Source organism: Chaetodon trifascialis, chromosome 18, assembly GCF_039877785.1.
Source record: "Chaetodon trifascialis isolate fChaTrf1 chromosome 18, fChaTrf1.hap1, whole genome shotgun sequence".
NCBI classification, from domain to species: domain Eukaryota; kingdom Metazoa; phylum Chordata; class Actinopteri; order Chaetodontiformes; family Chaetodontidae; genus Chaetodon; species Chaetodon trifascialis.
In genome coordinates, this window is record NC_092073.1 from 8,559,483 (window position 1) to 8,576,013 (window position 16,531).

The 16,531-nt window shown below is 44.9% G+C and overlaps 2 protein-coding genes across 6 annotated transcripts; both read right to left on the bottom strand.

The window, feature by feature from the left end:
* Positions 1 to 84: 84 nt before the first annotated feature.
* Positions 85 to 16,163, bottom strand: LOC139346473 (leukocyte elastase inhibitor-like). Of its 4 annotated transcripts, none has more exons than XM_070985505.1 (10): positions 16,084 to 16,163; positions 6,009 to 6,190; positions 4,047 to 4,142; positions 2,873 to 3,013; positions 2,471 to 2,588; positions 1,933 to 2,075; positions 1,726 to 1,803; positions 1,409 to 1,498; positions 1,140 to 1,320; positions 85 to 1,010 (listed from the first exon to the last, which is right to left on the bottom strand). In XM_070985505.1, exons 2-10 carry the CDS (start codon positions 6,183 to 6,185, stop codon positions 784 to 786), a joined length of 1,251 nt encoding a protein of 416 aa, XP_070841606.1. In that variant the 5' UTR covers positions 6,186 to 6,190; positions 16,084 to 16,163; the 3' UTR covers positions 85 to 783. The 4 variants fall into 4 exon arrangements, with proteins under 4 accessions (XP_070841606.1, XP_070841604.1, XP_070841605.1 ...); XM_070985503.1 differs by lacking the exon at positions 16,084 to 16,163 and adding an exon at positions 6,923 to 7,034; XM_070985504.1 differs by lacking the exon at positions 16,084 to 16,163 and adding an exon at positions 6,927 to 7,032.
* Positions 8,560 to 16,221, bottom strand: LOC139346474 (leukocyte elastase inhibitor-like). Of its 2 annotated transcripts, none has more exons than XM_070985507.1 (9): positions 16,080 to 16,221; positions 15,728 to 15,911; positions 15,451 to 15,591; positions 11,856 to 11,973; positions 11,376 to 11,518; positions 10,730 to 10,807; positions 10,551 to 10,640; positions 10,255 to 10,435; positions 8,560 to 9,374 (listed from the first exon to the last, which is right to left on the bottom strand). In XM_070985507.1, the coding sequence occupies exons 2-9, from the start codon at positions 15,902 to 15,904 to the stop codon at positions 9,145 to 9,147; spliced, it is 1,158 nt and encodes a 385-aa protein (XP_070841608.1). In that variant the 5' UTR covers positions 15,905 to 15,911; positions 16,080 to 16,221; the 3' UTR covers positions 8,560 to 9,144. The 2 variants fall into 2 exon arrangements, with proteins under 2 accessions (XP_070841608.1, XP_070841609.1); XM_070985508.1 differs by having other exon boundaries at positions 16,084 to 16,218.
* Positions 16,222 to 16,531: the final 310 nt, after the last annotated feature.

Below are 16,531 nucleotides of genomic sequence, written 5' to 3' on the forward strand. Positions count from 1 at the left end.
TCCACAGTGATTGATCAAACTGTACATAATCCATTTGATCACAGATGGCCAGATCTGAGTAAATGTCAATAAAAGACAACATCTGCAAACCACACACATTTATTCCAGTGAAAGTATAAAGATCCACAAATAAACCAATTCAAAGTTGATGTAAGCTCTTGTTCTCTACAGTCTACATTCATAATATGCATAATGCTGCAATTACATATAACTGCGCTTTGCTCGATTATAAATGTAAAATTTTTCTCTTTGGTTAACTGAAGATATAAAAAGATAAAAAGTGCAGAGACTCTTGCAACGGTCCCATATGGTATAAAAGTGCAGCTGACGTCTATGCTAGAGGCTGATGAAAGACACTGTGATAAAGGCAAATTCTTTCACAGGGTGTAAAGTATGGGATAAGATAATCCAGACTTTAATGGTTTAGATAAACAAGGTTAGGGTGTGAGGGTGCAGCAAACAGGGGCAGACATGCATTACAGACATGATGTAAACCAGATCCTAAGGATGAGATTATGGGCCAAACATAAAAAGTGCAAGAACTTAGTTTTCAAGAAGGATAAACACAGAATCACGAGTACAAGAAGTGATGAAGAGGAGTTTACAGTTTACAGTTTAGAAAATCCAACACCACAGTTTGTAGTCTGATGGAGAACATGTGGGACTGGAGCTCAGGGTGTGATCAGCTATAGGGAACTCTACAGTGGTGATGTTAGTGCTGCTGCAGTGGTAGGTGTAACTTAAACCCCCCCCCCCCCCCCCTTCCAGTTGAGAAACACTGCTCTAAACCGGAGAGCAGTACCGGCCGGCAAAGAGGATGCTCATGGAGGGGTTGTGCCGGATGAAGAAGAGGAAGGGGTGGTCTGCAACGAAGGTGGCTGGACGGAAGGCACAGCGCAGCATCATGACAGCGGCGGTAGCAGCGGCAGCCTCAGTTCCCTCCTCGTTGACCTCCACGAAAGCCTTGTGGACGACTTTGGACAGGACCAAGTCATTGGCGGGAGACATGCCTGTCAAGAGAGGAGGAGGAGAGAATATCTTAGGTTAATATAAGGCCTGACTTGTTGCTGCAGGTTTCGAGAGCCTGCTTTTTAAATTTTCATGAACATGTCTGACATGATCCCCACGCCACGTCCTACCAGAGAAGTCACTCATTGCCAAATCGAAAGCATCCACCATGCCCATGCTCATCAGGACATTCTTCATGTCGTACTTCTCCTCCATCTTGAACCGTGGCAGCCCCACCTGCACCTCAATTTCATTCATCATGTCTGGACGAGTCCACTCCACAAAGTTGTCATAGGTCAACATCTGCTCCAGCTAGGTGGATGAAAAATCAGTTATTAGTTTGCCTGTTTCTTTCTTTATGTGTGTGTGTGGGGGGGGGGGGGGGGGGGGGGGGTCCTACCTTCTCCAGACCTGTTGTACTGTCCTCTATTTGATTGGGTAGAAGGATGAGCATGCTGAGATCGTTTCCTTTGTACGGCATCTCCAGGATCTGTCCAACAGAGGGTTTCAAACATTACAGCCAAGACATAAACTGGTCTGGAGACAGTTTGCATATTAACACAATAGCTTATGAGAGTACATGCAACAGATATGAAGTAGTTTCATAGTTATAGACAAAAAAGTCTCATCACTTTAACCAGTTGCTGCCTGGTCAGTTAACAGCTGGCTGATGGACTCACTGACACCCTGACAGACGTATGTGAAGTGCTTGATTACCTGGCAGTTGGCTTCAGGGATGTAGGTTAAAGGGAATTTACTTTTCTGGTGCATCATCTTCACTGGCTTGCTTTCATTCTGAAAACAGCAAACAGAAAAGAGAAAATGAACCCCATGTGAAATCTCCACCTCCCTGCAGTGATGTGTGTGCATGGAGGTGTTTCAGTCTGCGTTAGTCCATTGAATGTTGTCTCTGAGCAGAGCTACCTGGTTGACTCTGAACTGAGCATCACTTGTGGAGCTCTCCTGAAACCGCTTGTTCCAGCTGCCTTTGAAGTAGATGGCATTGACCAGCACCAGCCTGGTCATGCTGTCCACCACACCCTGGGTCAGCACATCCTTAATTTTACCTGGTGGACACAATTGACACATATGTGCAGCCATGTCATGCGCCTGGAAGCTGAAAATAGTCCTAGAAATGAACGAATCAATGGACTATTTACTGCATCAACGTGCAATCTTTCTGCCTTAAAGTCAGACTGAGTAGGATTCATCGGTTTGGAGACACAACATTCAACAACACTGTGGCTTCCTCTTGGATGAGTGCTTGCGATCTGGCGTCCTCACAGCCTGCGAGCTGTTATTGGCTGGGACCTACGAACCCACTGGCCAAAGGCTGACGCCCAGAAACATCCCACACACAGCAAGATAAGACATACAGGCAGAGGGCAGGGTCTCTGCAGATACAGGCGCTGACACACTTCTAGTGGGTCATGAGTGATGACTGACAGGGTGTATAAAGCACCTTGTGTCTGCTTCTCCACCCAGTTGTTGATGTTGAGCCTTGCCACCTCTGGGCTGGTTACAAAGTCCACAGGCTCCAGCTCTGCACTGTAGTGCTTCTTGGTGTCGCCTAAGAAATCCTGGAACACATCAACAACACATTTACTGATTCTGATCACCCAAACAAAACCATCTCTTTGGTTAACCTAGTGGCATTAAACGTCATTACAGCCAGATCAGTGTAATCACAGCTACTATGTTCCTTGCTTGTACACTAGCCTGCTGTCCACTCCCCACACCTCATTCCTTCTTACAAAGCTCAAACATTCCTGTCCGTGCCTCTCATTCACTACAGCCTGACGATATGTGAAGAGAACCACACCCACTTATGAGGACACATACACACATGCTGAAATACACACACCTCAACAAACTGGTAGGACTGCTCCCCGTACAGTCTGTTGGCGACACTGAGGGCATACGGCGCATCTGGCTTGTTGAGCTCGCTCAGCAGTTGGGAAAAGCTAACGTGGACATCATCCTGACATTCCCGGGTTTTCAGGCACTGTGGACACAGAGGACAGCTGTTACAGAGTAATGCTGCTTCTCTGTTGTTTCATCTGTGCAGCGCTGGGTTTGTTTTTTGTGCTTTAATACTGTCCAATATACAAGTGCAAGCTCATTACAAGGATGCACTGAGCAAGATGCAGACCAGTCCTTCATAAACAGTGTGTAAGAGCGGCCTGGTGGTCATCTTGCCTATTCAGTGACAAGACAATTGACAAAATAAATAAGACTCTGACTTCGATGCTTCGTGCTGTGCATTTGCATCCACTATGATGACTAAATGACTGAAACGTTGATGTCCATGCATAACACAGAGCGAAAAATGTGGCAATCCCAACATAAAAAATACAATAAAAAAACAGGATGGAAAAAGGAGAGGACACCACCTTTAACAGCAACTTTAAAGAACCCATGGCTGCCCGAGCTTTCCAGCCTGTCCAAACATTCACATGAGGACACATGCCATCCCTCCACCATGCTGTTATTTACATGGTTACCTTCAAAAACAAATGTCCATCTTTCGAATAAGAATTCGCATTGTTTCAGACAGTATTATCCACATCCCAGAGTGTTATCAGAGTAATGTCCTTGTGTAATATATATATAGAGAAAAGGAAACAGCTTAATTTGTGTCTTGTCAAAATGTCAAACCTTTGACAGTTCAGTGTAAACACACTGTGGTTTCTGCCAGCTGCGCAGAAGAGATAAAAAAGAAAAGCCAGGACTGCATTCCATGCATTATGTGTTACTCCAGGATTTTCAGCGGTTAGACACACACACACTAAACATCCAATAAACAGCACATAACCGGGGCTGCTCCCGTGCATTGCTGTTTTTTTCCATACTCAGTTCAGCCCAGTAGCAGATTGGAGATCAGCAAGCAAAGCAGTGTGAAAACAAGTGTGAAATTCTCTCTGGGACCTCTGGCTCTTTGTCTCCACGGACCCCCCTCACCATATGACACCACCAGCACAGTTAGTAAAAGGCCCCTCGGTTAGTTTATCGCTGCCGTACTGTTGAATTGTTACCACCTTCAGCAGATGCAGCGGCAGTGTGGACTGGACCTGCTGCTGTAGCTGCATCTCCGCCCCATGCCGCGGCTTCTCTGCCTCAGTGAAGCAGAGGACCTAGAGGTGCAATTGATAGCGTGCAATGTCAAGTTAGAAATCGCGTCTCATGGGTGTGTGTCGCGTCGTCCGAGCAGTGATGCGTGGGTTGAGTCGTATTCTGCAGGCCTTGCACAGTAGCTTAACTTTAGATGCCTCAAAAAGTGAGGTTACACAGTTACAAACACCATCTTCATACTGAAAGTATTGACCTGTGAAAGCACGAAACTTTCCCACATTCATATGCTGAATACTGACTGGACAATTAAAGAGAGTTATTGCATTGGCATCTTCGGTCACGGCACTCACTCTTTGTCATGTTGTGAATGGAAGTGCTGAAGAGTAACCACACCTAACATTGCTGTCAGGGTGAACTCACCACACCCTGAGTGAGTTACTGGCACTTTAACCTATTAAGGTTGGCAAACACAAGCTTTTTGGCTGCTGCTAAGTGGCTCTTAAATACTTTCCCGAGCCCATTTGTGTGCCTTGGAGAGGTGCTGGACCCAGCTGGAGCAAAGCCACAAGGGAGGAGAAAATTGAAGCAGTTGCTTTAGAAACCAGTGATGATTTAAATCTGGGTTGCTCAGGTTCTTAATATTGACAGCAAAAAACGTCTATAGCATGAATCAGATTTATGTGGCATATAATGTTTTACACAGGAATTTTGCTGCTGCATTTTACAGCATAATAAAATTTCTTCCTGTGAAGTTACAGCCCTCATTTGTTTAGTTAAGTGTAAAGGACTTAATGGCTTACCAACATGTTTGTTTTCTGCTTAAGATTCTTGTGTTCTTATTTTGTAAAGCAGTTGTAGTCAGTAGTACTGTATGTTCAAGACCACTAACTGATAAATAACAGGGTTTGTTGCCAGTACCAGTGTACACACATTTCTAAATGGTTGGCAAGAATGACAAGTTCCCACAAAATCAGGTGATTAGGTCATTGCTGACCAACACATTTCTTACTTCCATCAACGGACTGTGATATTTGTAGAGTGGCTGGTTAATGAACAAGTTAAACAAAAAAAGTTCACACAACTGGATTTTCTGGGAAATGGCTGCTAAAGAATCCTCACAGCAGCTATATGTTACTGTCACCTCTGCTCCCTTCATGCATGTTTGCATGCATTCATGACTTTGTGAGTAACAGAGAGTGTGTGCCCTCTGGTACTCACAAAGCCAGGCATTCACACACATTTACTGTACATCACCACAATGAAACAGGCAGGATCACTCGGACTGACTTGTCAGAAAAATACCATAAATCAGTTAGATTTTTGTCTTGGTGACGCTGCTGGTGCAGCAGAAACAGTAAATATATCATAGACTCATCTTTGAAACTGCCATAAACCCTTGACACCCTTTTACAGCCTCTATACACAAGAAACAATTAAGTCCAAATAGGTTGTGTCACAGCTTCTTCTTCTGAACAGTAAACTCACCACGTGCCGCTGTCAAACATTCAGGGGATAATGCTCATGATTCTTAAGAAGGTGAACACAATGGGAACTGATAAGGTGCACAGATTATTTCACCAAAATCTTTATTGCCTTTACACTTCCATATTATGTATTATGTTCTTATCGTAACACAGCGCAGAGCCGCCCCTAATAAAAAATAAAACCCCTGAACAGGCCAGATCTTTGTCATTTTTGCTGATGCTGCAAGAAAAACTGGTGATTCATACTGAATGTGGACCTGCGGTATTTCACTCTGCCCTTCAGTTCTGTGTAACTGAACCTAACACTTAAAAAAAAAGTAAGATTATAAGCTTCAAAAAAATCAGACTGCACCAGGTGTTGATCGGTCAGTTCGTGTGTGTGTGTGTGTGTGTGTGTGTGTGTGTGTGTGTGTGTGTGTGTGTGTGTGTGTGTGTGTACTGTACCTCTGACATCTGTGTGGCCGTGTTTCCTCCGCTCCCCAGCATCACCATAGCCAGGGCCGAAGAGATGCTAAAAGGGGAGTAGAAGATATTTGCGGTCTTGTCGTCATCGCTCAGCTTTCTGAACAGAGCCAGAGAGAAGGTGGTGTTGGCCTTGCAGAGGGGGGTTGATGATGCCATTGTGTCTGCAAAGAAGGGAGGGCAGAGAGCTAATTGCTGAATTCATAATTAGTATTAGATAGAAATAACACTTTTATCTTTTTATCTGATTTCACTTCCTTTGGGCCAAACTCCACTGAAAAGTTAATTCACAATTACATTGGTTGTCTCTGAATATAAATACCTGACAGACGATGTATTAAGACTACATTCAAAGCAGTAAGACTCTGTTCAGTACGGTTTCTGCCCTAATTGATTAATGTCATTAGTAATCTAGGAGTAGAAATAAGCTGCATCAGGTATGCAAATTTACAGGTTGCTTGCAGGTATGCAAATTTATCAGCAGATTGTACATGTATTAACAAGACATCATACATTTCAAGAGAGTATTAAACGTCCAGATTTTTCAATGAATATTGTCAAAGAAACAGCTGAAGGGGTTAATGTCACTTGGACTGCAACATAAAGCAACTTCCTGTGCTCAACTCAGAAGCTATGTATTACATTGTACTTACAATTACATGTGCTGTCACTGAGATATACTCTGGTCTACGGATCAGATCTTAGTCAGTGCCTGTAAAAGCCAGCTTTTCAAGCGCAGCACAATACCTGTTCCGGTAAACCTTCCAGGTAAAACTGATATATGATAGAAACTGATATAAGAACCAATGAGCTGATAGTCTGCTGCTACACCGACTGTCAACAAAGCAATCATTACTCTGCCGTGAGAAACTGAGTGAGACTCATCCTCTACTTACTCACACACACTTTCCTCGTTGTCCTCAAGTGATCAGGAGCCTTTCTGTCGGAGGAAGACTTCTGCTGGAGGCACTAGTTTTATTATTTACAAGCTGACACGCCCCAAAACTCGTCACATGAGCTTCCTCATTCTCTTTATGTCACTGTACGGAAGCCGAGTGGACGCAATAAGCTCTGACTCGCTTTTTTTTTTCTTCCAAGGCTAGCGCACAACGGCAATTAAAACTGTGCTAACAAATACAGACAGTGGCTGTAAGCAAAATAAATTCTTTGTCGTGATGCCAAAAAAATACTGTTTCAGGCCTGTTTTTCAATTCAAACATGAAAATGTTTTGCCTCTCTTGTTTCTGTGGCATTGGGGTAACTGCACAAAGAAAACACTCAGTGAAAACTGACTGACAAAATGTCATTTTCATGCTGTCTGATGTGAAAGTCTGATATTTGCTGGCATTTCCACAGATTATAGGCGTTGGCCAAATTGCACAAGTCAGGTGCACTTGTATGTTTTTCAATGCAAGGATACATAAATCTAGCCGGCATAATGCATCCGGCAAAAAAAAAAAAAAAAGCCAGCAAGAGTTTGCTCATAACCACCCTCCAGCCCTCGACACAACTCTCTCTCTCTGTCTGTCTGTCTGTCTGTCTGTCTGTCTGTCTGTTTGTCTGTCTCTCTAATAGTTTCTACACTGCTGTTTTTATCTTGAAGACTGACCAATAATTAAATCTCTCTTGCTTTCTCTCTCAAACATACATACACACAGTTCAAAGTTCATTCAGGAGTTCAGCTACATTCAACCTTTTGGACTGGGTTAGTTCACAATTTATTGAGTACTACTCTTGGAAGAGTTAGCATCTGATCCATCATTTCTCATCTCTATTCTTTCTTTTTCACTTTTCTTCCTCCCTGAAACACATAGGTACACCCAATACGATGAATTCTGCTTAAAGATCCATTACTGTGATGGAGTGTACTTTTTTTGTAGTGTTAATAAATTACACTTTTTGGAAGTATTTAATGTGTCCACTCTCACTGATTCCTGTTAACTCATTGCATGGCTTAAGGTACGTGGCTTTAAAGAGTTGCACAGTTGGTATACACATTCAAGAGACCGAAAAGACTGAAAAGGTGTGCGTTATCAAATGTGCTGGGCTGGTATGGTCCAAAATGCCAGGGCTGATTTTTTATCCCAGTCCGCCCCTGCTTCTAACCACAGCTGCAGCTGTATTTGGCCTTATGTTCATTAACCTGCTGATGCTCTTGTACCCTCTTCAACCTCTATGAAGTCTCAAAATATGTTTTGACGTAACCTTGTTACATACTGTACATTCAGTACACTCCAGTTGCCGCCTTTATCAGATTTCCACTGTGGCTCTAGAGACGGTGTTTGAACCCCGATTAATCTTTTCTGTCTTGCTTCAATCCATTTTTCTCAACGTCCAAGCACATGACCTGAAGCGCTGTTACAAATCCAAGAGGATTAAATGCAATCATCAGCTCCCTCTACTGGCCTCCTGGCCTAATTGGTTCCAACCTGAGGATATGTTGGATGGCTGCAGCATGAAGTCTGAGGGAATTCAGCACAAAATGTACTGTAACACAAAGGGTAATAAAATTAAACAAAAACATGCACACAGTGTTTTCAAACCATGCCTTTATTCCATTTGTACAAACAGAAACATACACATTGGTGCAGCACTTTGAATTCATTAGCTGACAAAATCTGCTGTCATTATACTCTATGCTCAATATACTCAGTTACATTTCAAAGCATTGTACTCATGATGATGTGTAGGTGCAACAGTTCAACATGCCAGAGTGTTTGCCACACTTAGTTTCCTACTCAAGCATAAGCAAAGATTCTTTCCAAAATACACATAATCATCGGGAAAAGTATTTATAAAAATCAGCAAAAGCACACCTGCAAGCAACAGACTGGACAACAAGTGGGATACGTTCAGCTTTGTAGTTCTGGGTGTTAATGCGAGGGTGCGGTGAGCGAATCCACAGTTTTCACTTTAAGGCTTTCCGCCAAAAATGTGGTCTTGAAAACATGGGATGGGAATTTGGATTCAACTCAGTGGGGAAATGTGCTTCACAGCTAAAGCAATGCAGAGGTGCTGTGCACACACTCCAGAGCAGTGACACTACGCCCTAAAAACTGTTCCTTTAACTGCATTAAAAGGAAGCAGCTGGGTCACACAGCTGCACAGGGCACAGTGCTCACACGGGGGAGCAGAATCGGCCGGCAAAGAGAACGCTCATGGTGGTGTTATGTCGGATGAAGAAGAGGAAGGGGTGGTCAGCGACGAAGTGCACTAAATTGAGATTGGCACACAGAAACTCACAGTACACAGTGGTGGCAGCAGCAGCTTCAGTTCCCTCTTCATTCACCTCCACAAAAGCCTTGTGGGCGACTTTTGAAAGTACCAGGCCTCCGGTCTCAGACATGCCTGTCCAAGAGGAGAAAAGAGAGACATTTTTAAACCAAAAAAAGTGCACTGTCATGTGCTTAGCTGTGATGCTTTACACTGTACACAATAATCAATATGCATGCTACCTTTGTGTTTTGGATCACCAGTGGACACTGAATGTATTTGTCAGTATAGCTTCTCCTAACTACAACATTCTTCTTCTGTTCTTCACAGGCTCCCTTCAGCACACAGTGTGTCATTTCTGCCCCTACGAGTCTCTCAATCAAAAGAATCAACTTAGCTTCTTAACAGCATTTTTTGATTCACAACATTTTGGCGCGGTTTCTCTCTCCGATTAAACGTGATAGCATCCATTGTTGAGAGCCTGGTAAGGTCACCCAAACAAGCGCTAATGGATAAGAAACCAGACAACGAGTGCTGTCCTCACCATAAATAGGGAACTCAGGGCCTATTCCCAAAATAGTCAAAACTATCAAAATGCTCCAGAGAGCTGAGGCTGATGTTTGCCCTGAGAGCAACCCAAGAACCACCTGGATGATGAAGGAAGTTATCAGCATCAGCCAGTACAGCTGGTTCAGACACCTCTGTGACAGGGAAGGTAGACGAAGTACAATCATTCATTTCGAAGGCGCAATGCAAGTAAAGGCCCGTCATTCAAAATCCGACAGAAGGCAAACAAGCACTACTAGAAAAAACCCTAAGTGTCGAAGTGAAAGTAACTGTTCTGCTGAGGAATGCTGGTGGCTATTATTAGTAGATAACACTGATGTCTCAAAGCAAAACATTGTATTGTTGTAACTGGTCAAGGTGGAAGTAGTTTTTACTGCTTTTTATAACACTGGATAGTTTCACTGCTGACATTACAGTCACTGTATCCGATGTGGTCGATCAGTCTCACCAGAGAAGTCGCTCTTTGAGTCATTGAAAGCATCCACCATGCCCATGCTTTTCAGGACATTGTTCAGGTCATAATTCTTCTCCATCTTGAATCGAGGCAGCCTCACGTCCACCTCAACTCCAGCCATCTTGTCTGGACGAGTCCACTCCACAAATTTCTCATAGGTCAGCTGCTTCTCCAGCTGGGGGTGGATAAAACATCAACAATTACATGTGTCAATGATCATATACAGAGCGTGTGTGTGTGTGTGTGTGTGTGTGTGTGTGTGTGTGTGTGTGTGTGTGTGTGTGTCCTACCTTCTCCAGACCTGTTGTATTGTCCTCCATCTCCTTGGGTAAAAAGATGAGCATGCTGAGTTCTTTTCCTTTGTAAGGCATCTCCAGAACCTGCCCAACAGAGGGTTTCAAACATGACAGCAAACACAGTTTATACTGCTCTCTGGCCATATTGACTGACTGATCAGTTGCTTAATTACCTGACAGTTGGCTTCAGGAACAAAGGCAAAAGGAAAGTAGGTTTTTTGTCTCATCATCTGCACTGGCTTAGTGTCATTCTGAGAGAACAAAGAGAGGAAGCAGAATCTTTTAGAATTGAGAAAACACTATTTTAAAACAGGCTCTGGTAGAGCAACATTTGGGATATTAACACTGATTCACTGACTCTGATTGGCTGCAAGAAAGTGGAATATTAAGTAAACCACAGAGACCTCATCGTAGGAGTTAGTGGATCAAATCAGAGATAAAATGTCAGTAAATATTAGACTTCACATCAGACGCCATGAAACGAGCTCAAAGTGGATGCCAGTGTTGCTTTATTTACGCTGTGTGTAAGCTGAGTTAGTGTTAGAGGTGAGACGAACATGAGGTGCCAACATGTCCTGAACAGATTTTTAGTCTTTTGTGTCAGATTTGGAACATTTTCTGCAGCCATGACCCTGATGAAGAATTCAAAGACTCTTTTTAGGATTTTCACATACGTGATAGAATGTGACATTGAAAAAAATCCCTTTCAAGGTTCAATCTCTAAAGAAATTCACTTCATATCCAGCTATTAGACCTTAGTTACTGTATATTCTACCATACAGTCAGTGTTCACTGAGTGCTTTCTTTGTGCAGCTTTACCTTGTTGACTCTAAACTGGGCATCATGCGTGCGAACCCTCAGGAATGGTTCATTCCAGGTGCCTTTGAAGTAGATGGCATTGACCAACACCAGCCGGGTCAAACTGTTCACCATGTCTTTGGCCACAACATCCTTAATTTTACCTGTTGACAGCATTAAAACCACATGGAACCAGTAGTATCAATGCCAGAGAGCACAAAGCTTCCACCCGAAACTCAAGATCATCTGAAGAAAAACAACGCTCATTAGCTGTGTCCTCCAAAAACATAGATACCTGAAAAATAGCAGGTTATTCAACATTTTTTGGACGAGGGGGTTTCCATTACTAACATCTGAAGAGGGGAGTCACCAGCACACACTTTTTTTTTTTTTATTAAAAGGCGGATGGAGCTCACCTCAACATTTCGTCATCATGACTGCATGCGGTCTGTAGGGGCTAATGAATCAAACTGATGGAGTGTGTTTGTGTGTGTGATGCACCTTGTGTCTGCTTCTCCACCCAGCTGTTGATGTTGACCCTTGCTTGCTCAAACCTGCTTATGAAGTCCACAGTCTCCAGCTCTGCACTGTAGTGTTTCCTGGTTTGTGTTAAGAAATCCTGGAACCACAACATGTCTGAATTCACCCGAGCGAATTCATCACATTGATGCATTCCGTCTGTTTCTTTACTTCCTTGCATGCTTGCCTGCTGTTCACTCACTCACCCATGGGGCTCTATTTTCGATTCCGCTGCCGGCGCGGCGTAGGGTGCGCCCCCTGCGCAGTGGTATTTTCGTGCAGCGCAGGCAGGCGCACTTGGTATTTTGGTAAACCGAGGCGCACAGAGGTGCGTCAGGATGGGCGTTGCAGTGCAGTAGGGGCATAATCGGCCGGCAGATTTGGATTTTCATTCCATTTCGGTCCACGCCAGCGGCGCAAACCAGTGGAGGCGTGCACTCACGTCACCAATACCTCACAGTCAGGTTTCCACAGTGTCTGGCATTTCACTGCGATCAATAATTAGCAACAGCCACAATTCAATGCAACTATCTGTCAGCACATACAGTCAGACCTAAATTTCTATATTTTGATCCGTATCTCATCTGACCACATCGCAAGCACGTTCGGCACGCGTAATGGTCACTCAACCTGACCGAATGTACACAGGTGAAACAGGGATGTCTGGTGATCTGTGACTCAAATTGCCTGATGACAAACGTGTATGCCACTTTCCTCGGGTCGGCACATGACTCGTTCATCGTGGCGAATTCTAGCATCCCTACAGTCTTTCATGGGGACACCTCTCTGGATGGGTGGCTGCTAGGTGATAACGGCTATCCACTGAAAACGTGGTTGATGACGCCATATATCACACCTTCAACAAGACGGCAGCGTGGTTTTAATGGTGTTTTCAGCAGTGCTACAGTGGTTCATTAACATACAGCCCTCAGAGTGTCGCTGCACTCTTTGTGGCATGTTGCGTTTCACACAACATGGCTGTACGACGTGGATGTCACTATGAACTCACGCAGGACACATTAAGGGACTTAAGATGGAGAGAGGCCGAACTGCATGTGCCATGTCAACTGGGAGAGCAGCAGAGCGCACGGGAGAGGAGGGAGCGCCTCGCCACCCAGCTGTCATTAAGTGAGTATTTGCGGTTACATCAGTTCAAAAAACATCTGATGATCAATAACTTTCCACACACACGGCCACTGCGAGCCTGGACCTCCCGGACCAGAATGTCAGTCTCCTCCTGGGAGAAGTTTGGGCGTCAGACACTTTCCTGTGGGGTCTCAGTCATGCTCAAAACTTGCCATGCTCGCCAGCAGCGTTTTTAAAGGTGAGGCGAGGAGCTGCTGTGATTAGTGAAGATTTGACTCGGCTGTGTCAAACCCACTCAACGCCTTCTTCCCTCCCTCTTCCCGCATCTCCTCCTCCTTCTCATCTCAGTCCCACCCAGCAGCACAACTCGGAAAGAGGGAGGGGAGAAGGCAGGGTTTGACACAGCTGAGTCAAATTATCACAGCAGCTCCTCACCTCACCTTTAAGAACGCCGCTGGCCAGGCGCATGGCCAGTTTTGAGGATGACTGAGACCCCACAGGAAAGTGTCTGATGCCCAAACTTCTCCCAGGAGGAGACTGACGTCACTCATGTCTGTGTGTGTGTATATTGCTCTATATTCTCAGGGCTGCACGGTGGTGCAGCAGGTAGTGCGCGTGCCTCACAGCAACAAGGTTGCTGGTTCAATTCCCGGGTCAGGCCTTTCTGTGTGAAGTTTGCAGGTTCTTCCCGTGCATGCGTGGGTTCTCTCCGGGCACTCCGGCTTCCTCCCACAGACCAAAAACATGCTCATTAGGTTAATTGGCCCTAAATTGCCCCTTGGTGTGAGTGTGAGCGTGAATGGTTGTTTGTGTATATATGTTACCCTGTGATCGGCTGGCGACCGGTCCAGGGTGTACCGCGCCTCTCGCCTGTCGACAGCTGGGATAGGCTCCAGCCCCCCGTGACCCCGAAAGGGATAAGTGGCATAGAAGATGGATGGATGGATATATATTCTCAATATAAATATTTTGTTTTTATATTTGCTTTTTATATAGTTCTCTCTTTTCTTTCTTTTATAATTTTATTCTAATTCTATTCTTGAAAGGAGCACTGCAACAAAAACAATTTCCCCGCGGGGATAAATAAAGGATTTCTGATTCTGATTCTGATGTCTAAATATGACGTCCTTAGATGGTAAATCCTCTGCCTCCTCTTCATCCTCCTCAAAGCAATGATGTACTCCATCTTTGTAGATATCGTTAAGCATTACTATGATTACATTTGTATTTGGAATGAAATGACGTGGGTAATAGCGGACAACGATCATCACTTACGTTTTTTCCATGTGTCTGTCTCTCTCTGTCTCTTGAGTGCTCTGAGACAGATGCAGTATATATGCTCTGTAGGATGTCACGGCTGTTTCTGGTCGGCACAGCGACGTTAACCGATTAGTTCTCATCCCTGTTTCACCTGTGCACATTTGGTCTGGGTGAGTGACCATTACGCGTGCCGAACGTGCGATGTCGTCAGATGAGATACTGATCAAAATATAGGTCTGACTGTATGTGCTGACTCAGACAGCTGCATTGAATCGTGGCTGTTGCTAATTATTGATCGCAGTGTGCGTTCGATGACTGACCGAGCACTGCTGAAAACACCGTTAAAACCACGCTGCCGTCTTGTTGACGGTGTGATATATGGCGTCATCAACCACGTTTTCAGTGGATAGCCGTTATCACCTAGCAGCCACCCATCCAGAGAGGTGTCCCCCTGAAAGACTGTAGGGATGCTAGAATTCGCCACAATGAACAAGTCATGTGCCGACCCGAGGAAAGTGGCATACACGGTTGTCATCAGGCAATTTGAGTCACAGATCACCAGACATCCCTGTTCCACCTGTGTACATTCGGTCAGGTTGAGTGACCATTACGCGTGCCGAACGCGCTTTCGATGTGGTCAGATGAGATACGGATCAAAATATAGAAATTTAGGTCTGACTGTATGTGCTGACTCAGATAGCTGCATTGAATCGTGGCTGTTGCTAATAATTGATCGCAGTGAAATGCCAGACACTGTGGAAACCTGACTGTGAGGTGTTGGTGACGTGAGTGCACGTCTCCACCGGTTTACGAAAATCCACTTGCGCCGCCACAGAGTTGACCAGGTCTGAGGTGGCGAGCTGTCAGCGCACTTTGACGCCGCCGGCGCAGACCGAAATGGTCGAAAATTCCAATGCTCATTATGCCCCCCCCCCCCCCCCCCCCCCCCCCCCCCCCCCCCACACACACACACACACACACACACACACACACTGCGCCGCAACGCTCATCCTGGCTCACCTCTGTACGCCTCGGTTCTCGGTTTACCAAAATTCCAAATGCGCCGTGTGCCTGCCTGCGCCGCTCGGAAATACTACCGCGCCGGCGGTAGTAGAGTCCATGGAGTCTAATATTTCTATTTGCGTAGCTCATTCACTCAAGCCTAACACACATAATCACACCCATGGAGATACACTTGAAGACACACACACACACACACACACACACACACCTGAACGAACCGATAGGACTGCTCCCCGTACAGTCTGTTGGCAACACTGAGGGCATACGGAGTGTCTGGCTGGTTGAGCTCGCTCAGCAGTCGGGCAAAGCTAACGTGGACATCATCCTGACAATCCTGGGTTTCCAGGCACTGTGGACACAGCAGACAACTGGTGATCGAGGAAAATATACTCAATTAGGAACAAGTGAAAATACACTTTAATATGACACTTAAAGAAATGCTCTGTGAGCACAAAGTCTGTGTAGATCCTGTGTGTGTGTTGCACCTCCACAATCTGCGCAAGTGTGTTGCCTCTGGCCCCCAGCATCACCATAGCCAAGGCTGAAGAGATGCTAAAAGGGGAGAAGAAGACATTTGCGGTCTTGTCGTCATCGCTCAGCTTTCTCAACAGAGCCAGAGAGAAGATGGTGTTGCCTTTGGATAGCGGGGATGGAGATGCCATACTGCGTCTGATGCAAAGAAAGGAGGGAAGAGCTGTTAATTCCTTTATCTGATAAATTCAAATGAGCCAGTGAGCTGATAGTCTGGATGAGGCAACTGCTGCTGATGAGGCGACTGTCAACAAAGCAAACATTATTCTGCCGTGAGAAACTGAGTGAGACTCATCCTCTACTTACTCACACACACTTTCCTCGTTGTCCTCAAGTGATCAGGAGCCTTTCTGTCGCAGGAAGACTTCTGCTGGAAGCATCAGTTTTGTTGTTCACAAGCTGACACGCCCAAAAACTTGCCACATGAGCTTCCGCATTTTCATATGTCATTGTACGGAAGCCGTCGGCACAACAAGCTTTTATTCGCTTTTTTTTCTTCCGAGGCTAGCGCACACAACGGCAATTAAAACTGTGCTAACAAATACAGACAGTGGCTGTAAGCAAAATAAATTCTTTGTCGTGATGCCAAAAAAATACTGTTTCAGGCCTGTTTTTCAATTCAAACATGAAAATGTTTTGCCTCTCTTGTTTCTGTGGCATTGGGGTAACTGCACAAAGAAAACACTCAGTGAAAACTGACTGACAAAATGTCATTTTCATGCTGTCTGATGTGAAAGTCTGATATTTGCTGGCGTTTC

Coding starts and splice junctions, on each gene's coding strand:
- LOC139346473 (XM_070985505.1), bottom strand. CDS start 6,185: ATGGCATCATCAACCCCCCTCTGCAAGGCCAACACCACCTTCTCTCTG. Junction 3,014..4,046: donor TGCCGCTGCATCTGCTGAAG/GTGGTAACAATT, acceptor CTGTGTCCACAG/TGCCTGAAAACCCGGGAATG. Junction 1,011..1,139: donor GGCAATGAGTGACTTCTCTG/GTAGGACGTGGC, acceptor CTCTCTTGACAG/GCATGTCTCCCGCCAATGAC.
- LOC139346474 (XM_070985507.1), bottom strand. CDS start 15,904: ATGGCATCTCCATCCCCGCTATCCAAAGGCAACACCATCTTCTCTCTG. Junction 15,592..15,727: donor CACTTGCGCAGATTGTGGAG/GTGCAACACACA, acceptor CTGTGTCCACAG/TGCCTGGAAACCCAGGATTG. Junction 10,641..10,729: donor TTCCTGAAGCCAACTGTCAG/GTAATTAAGCAA, acceptor TCTGTTGGGCAG/GTTCTGGAGATGCCTTACAA.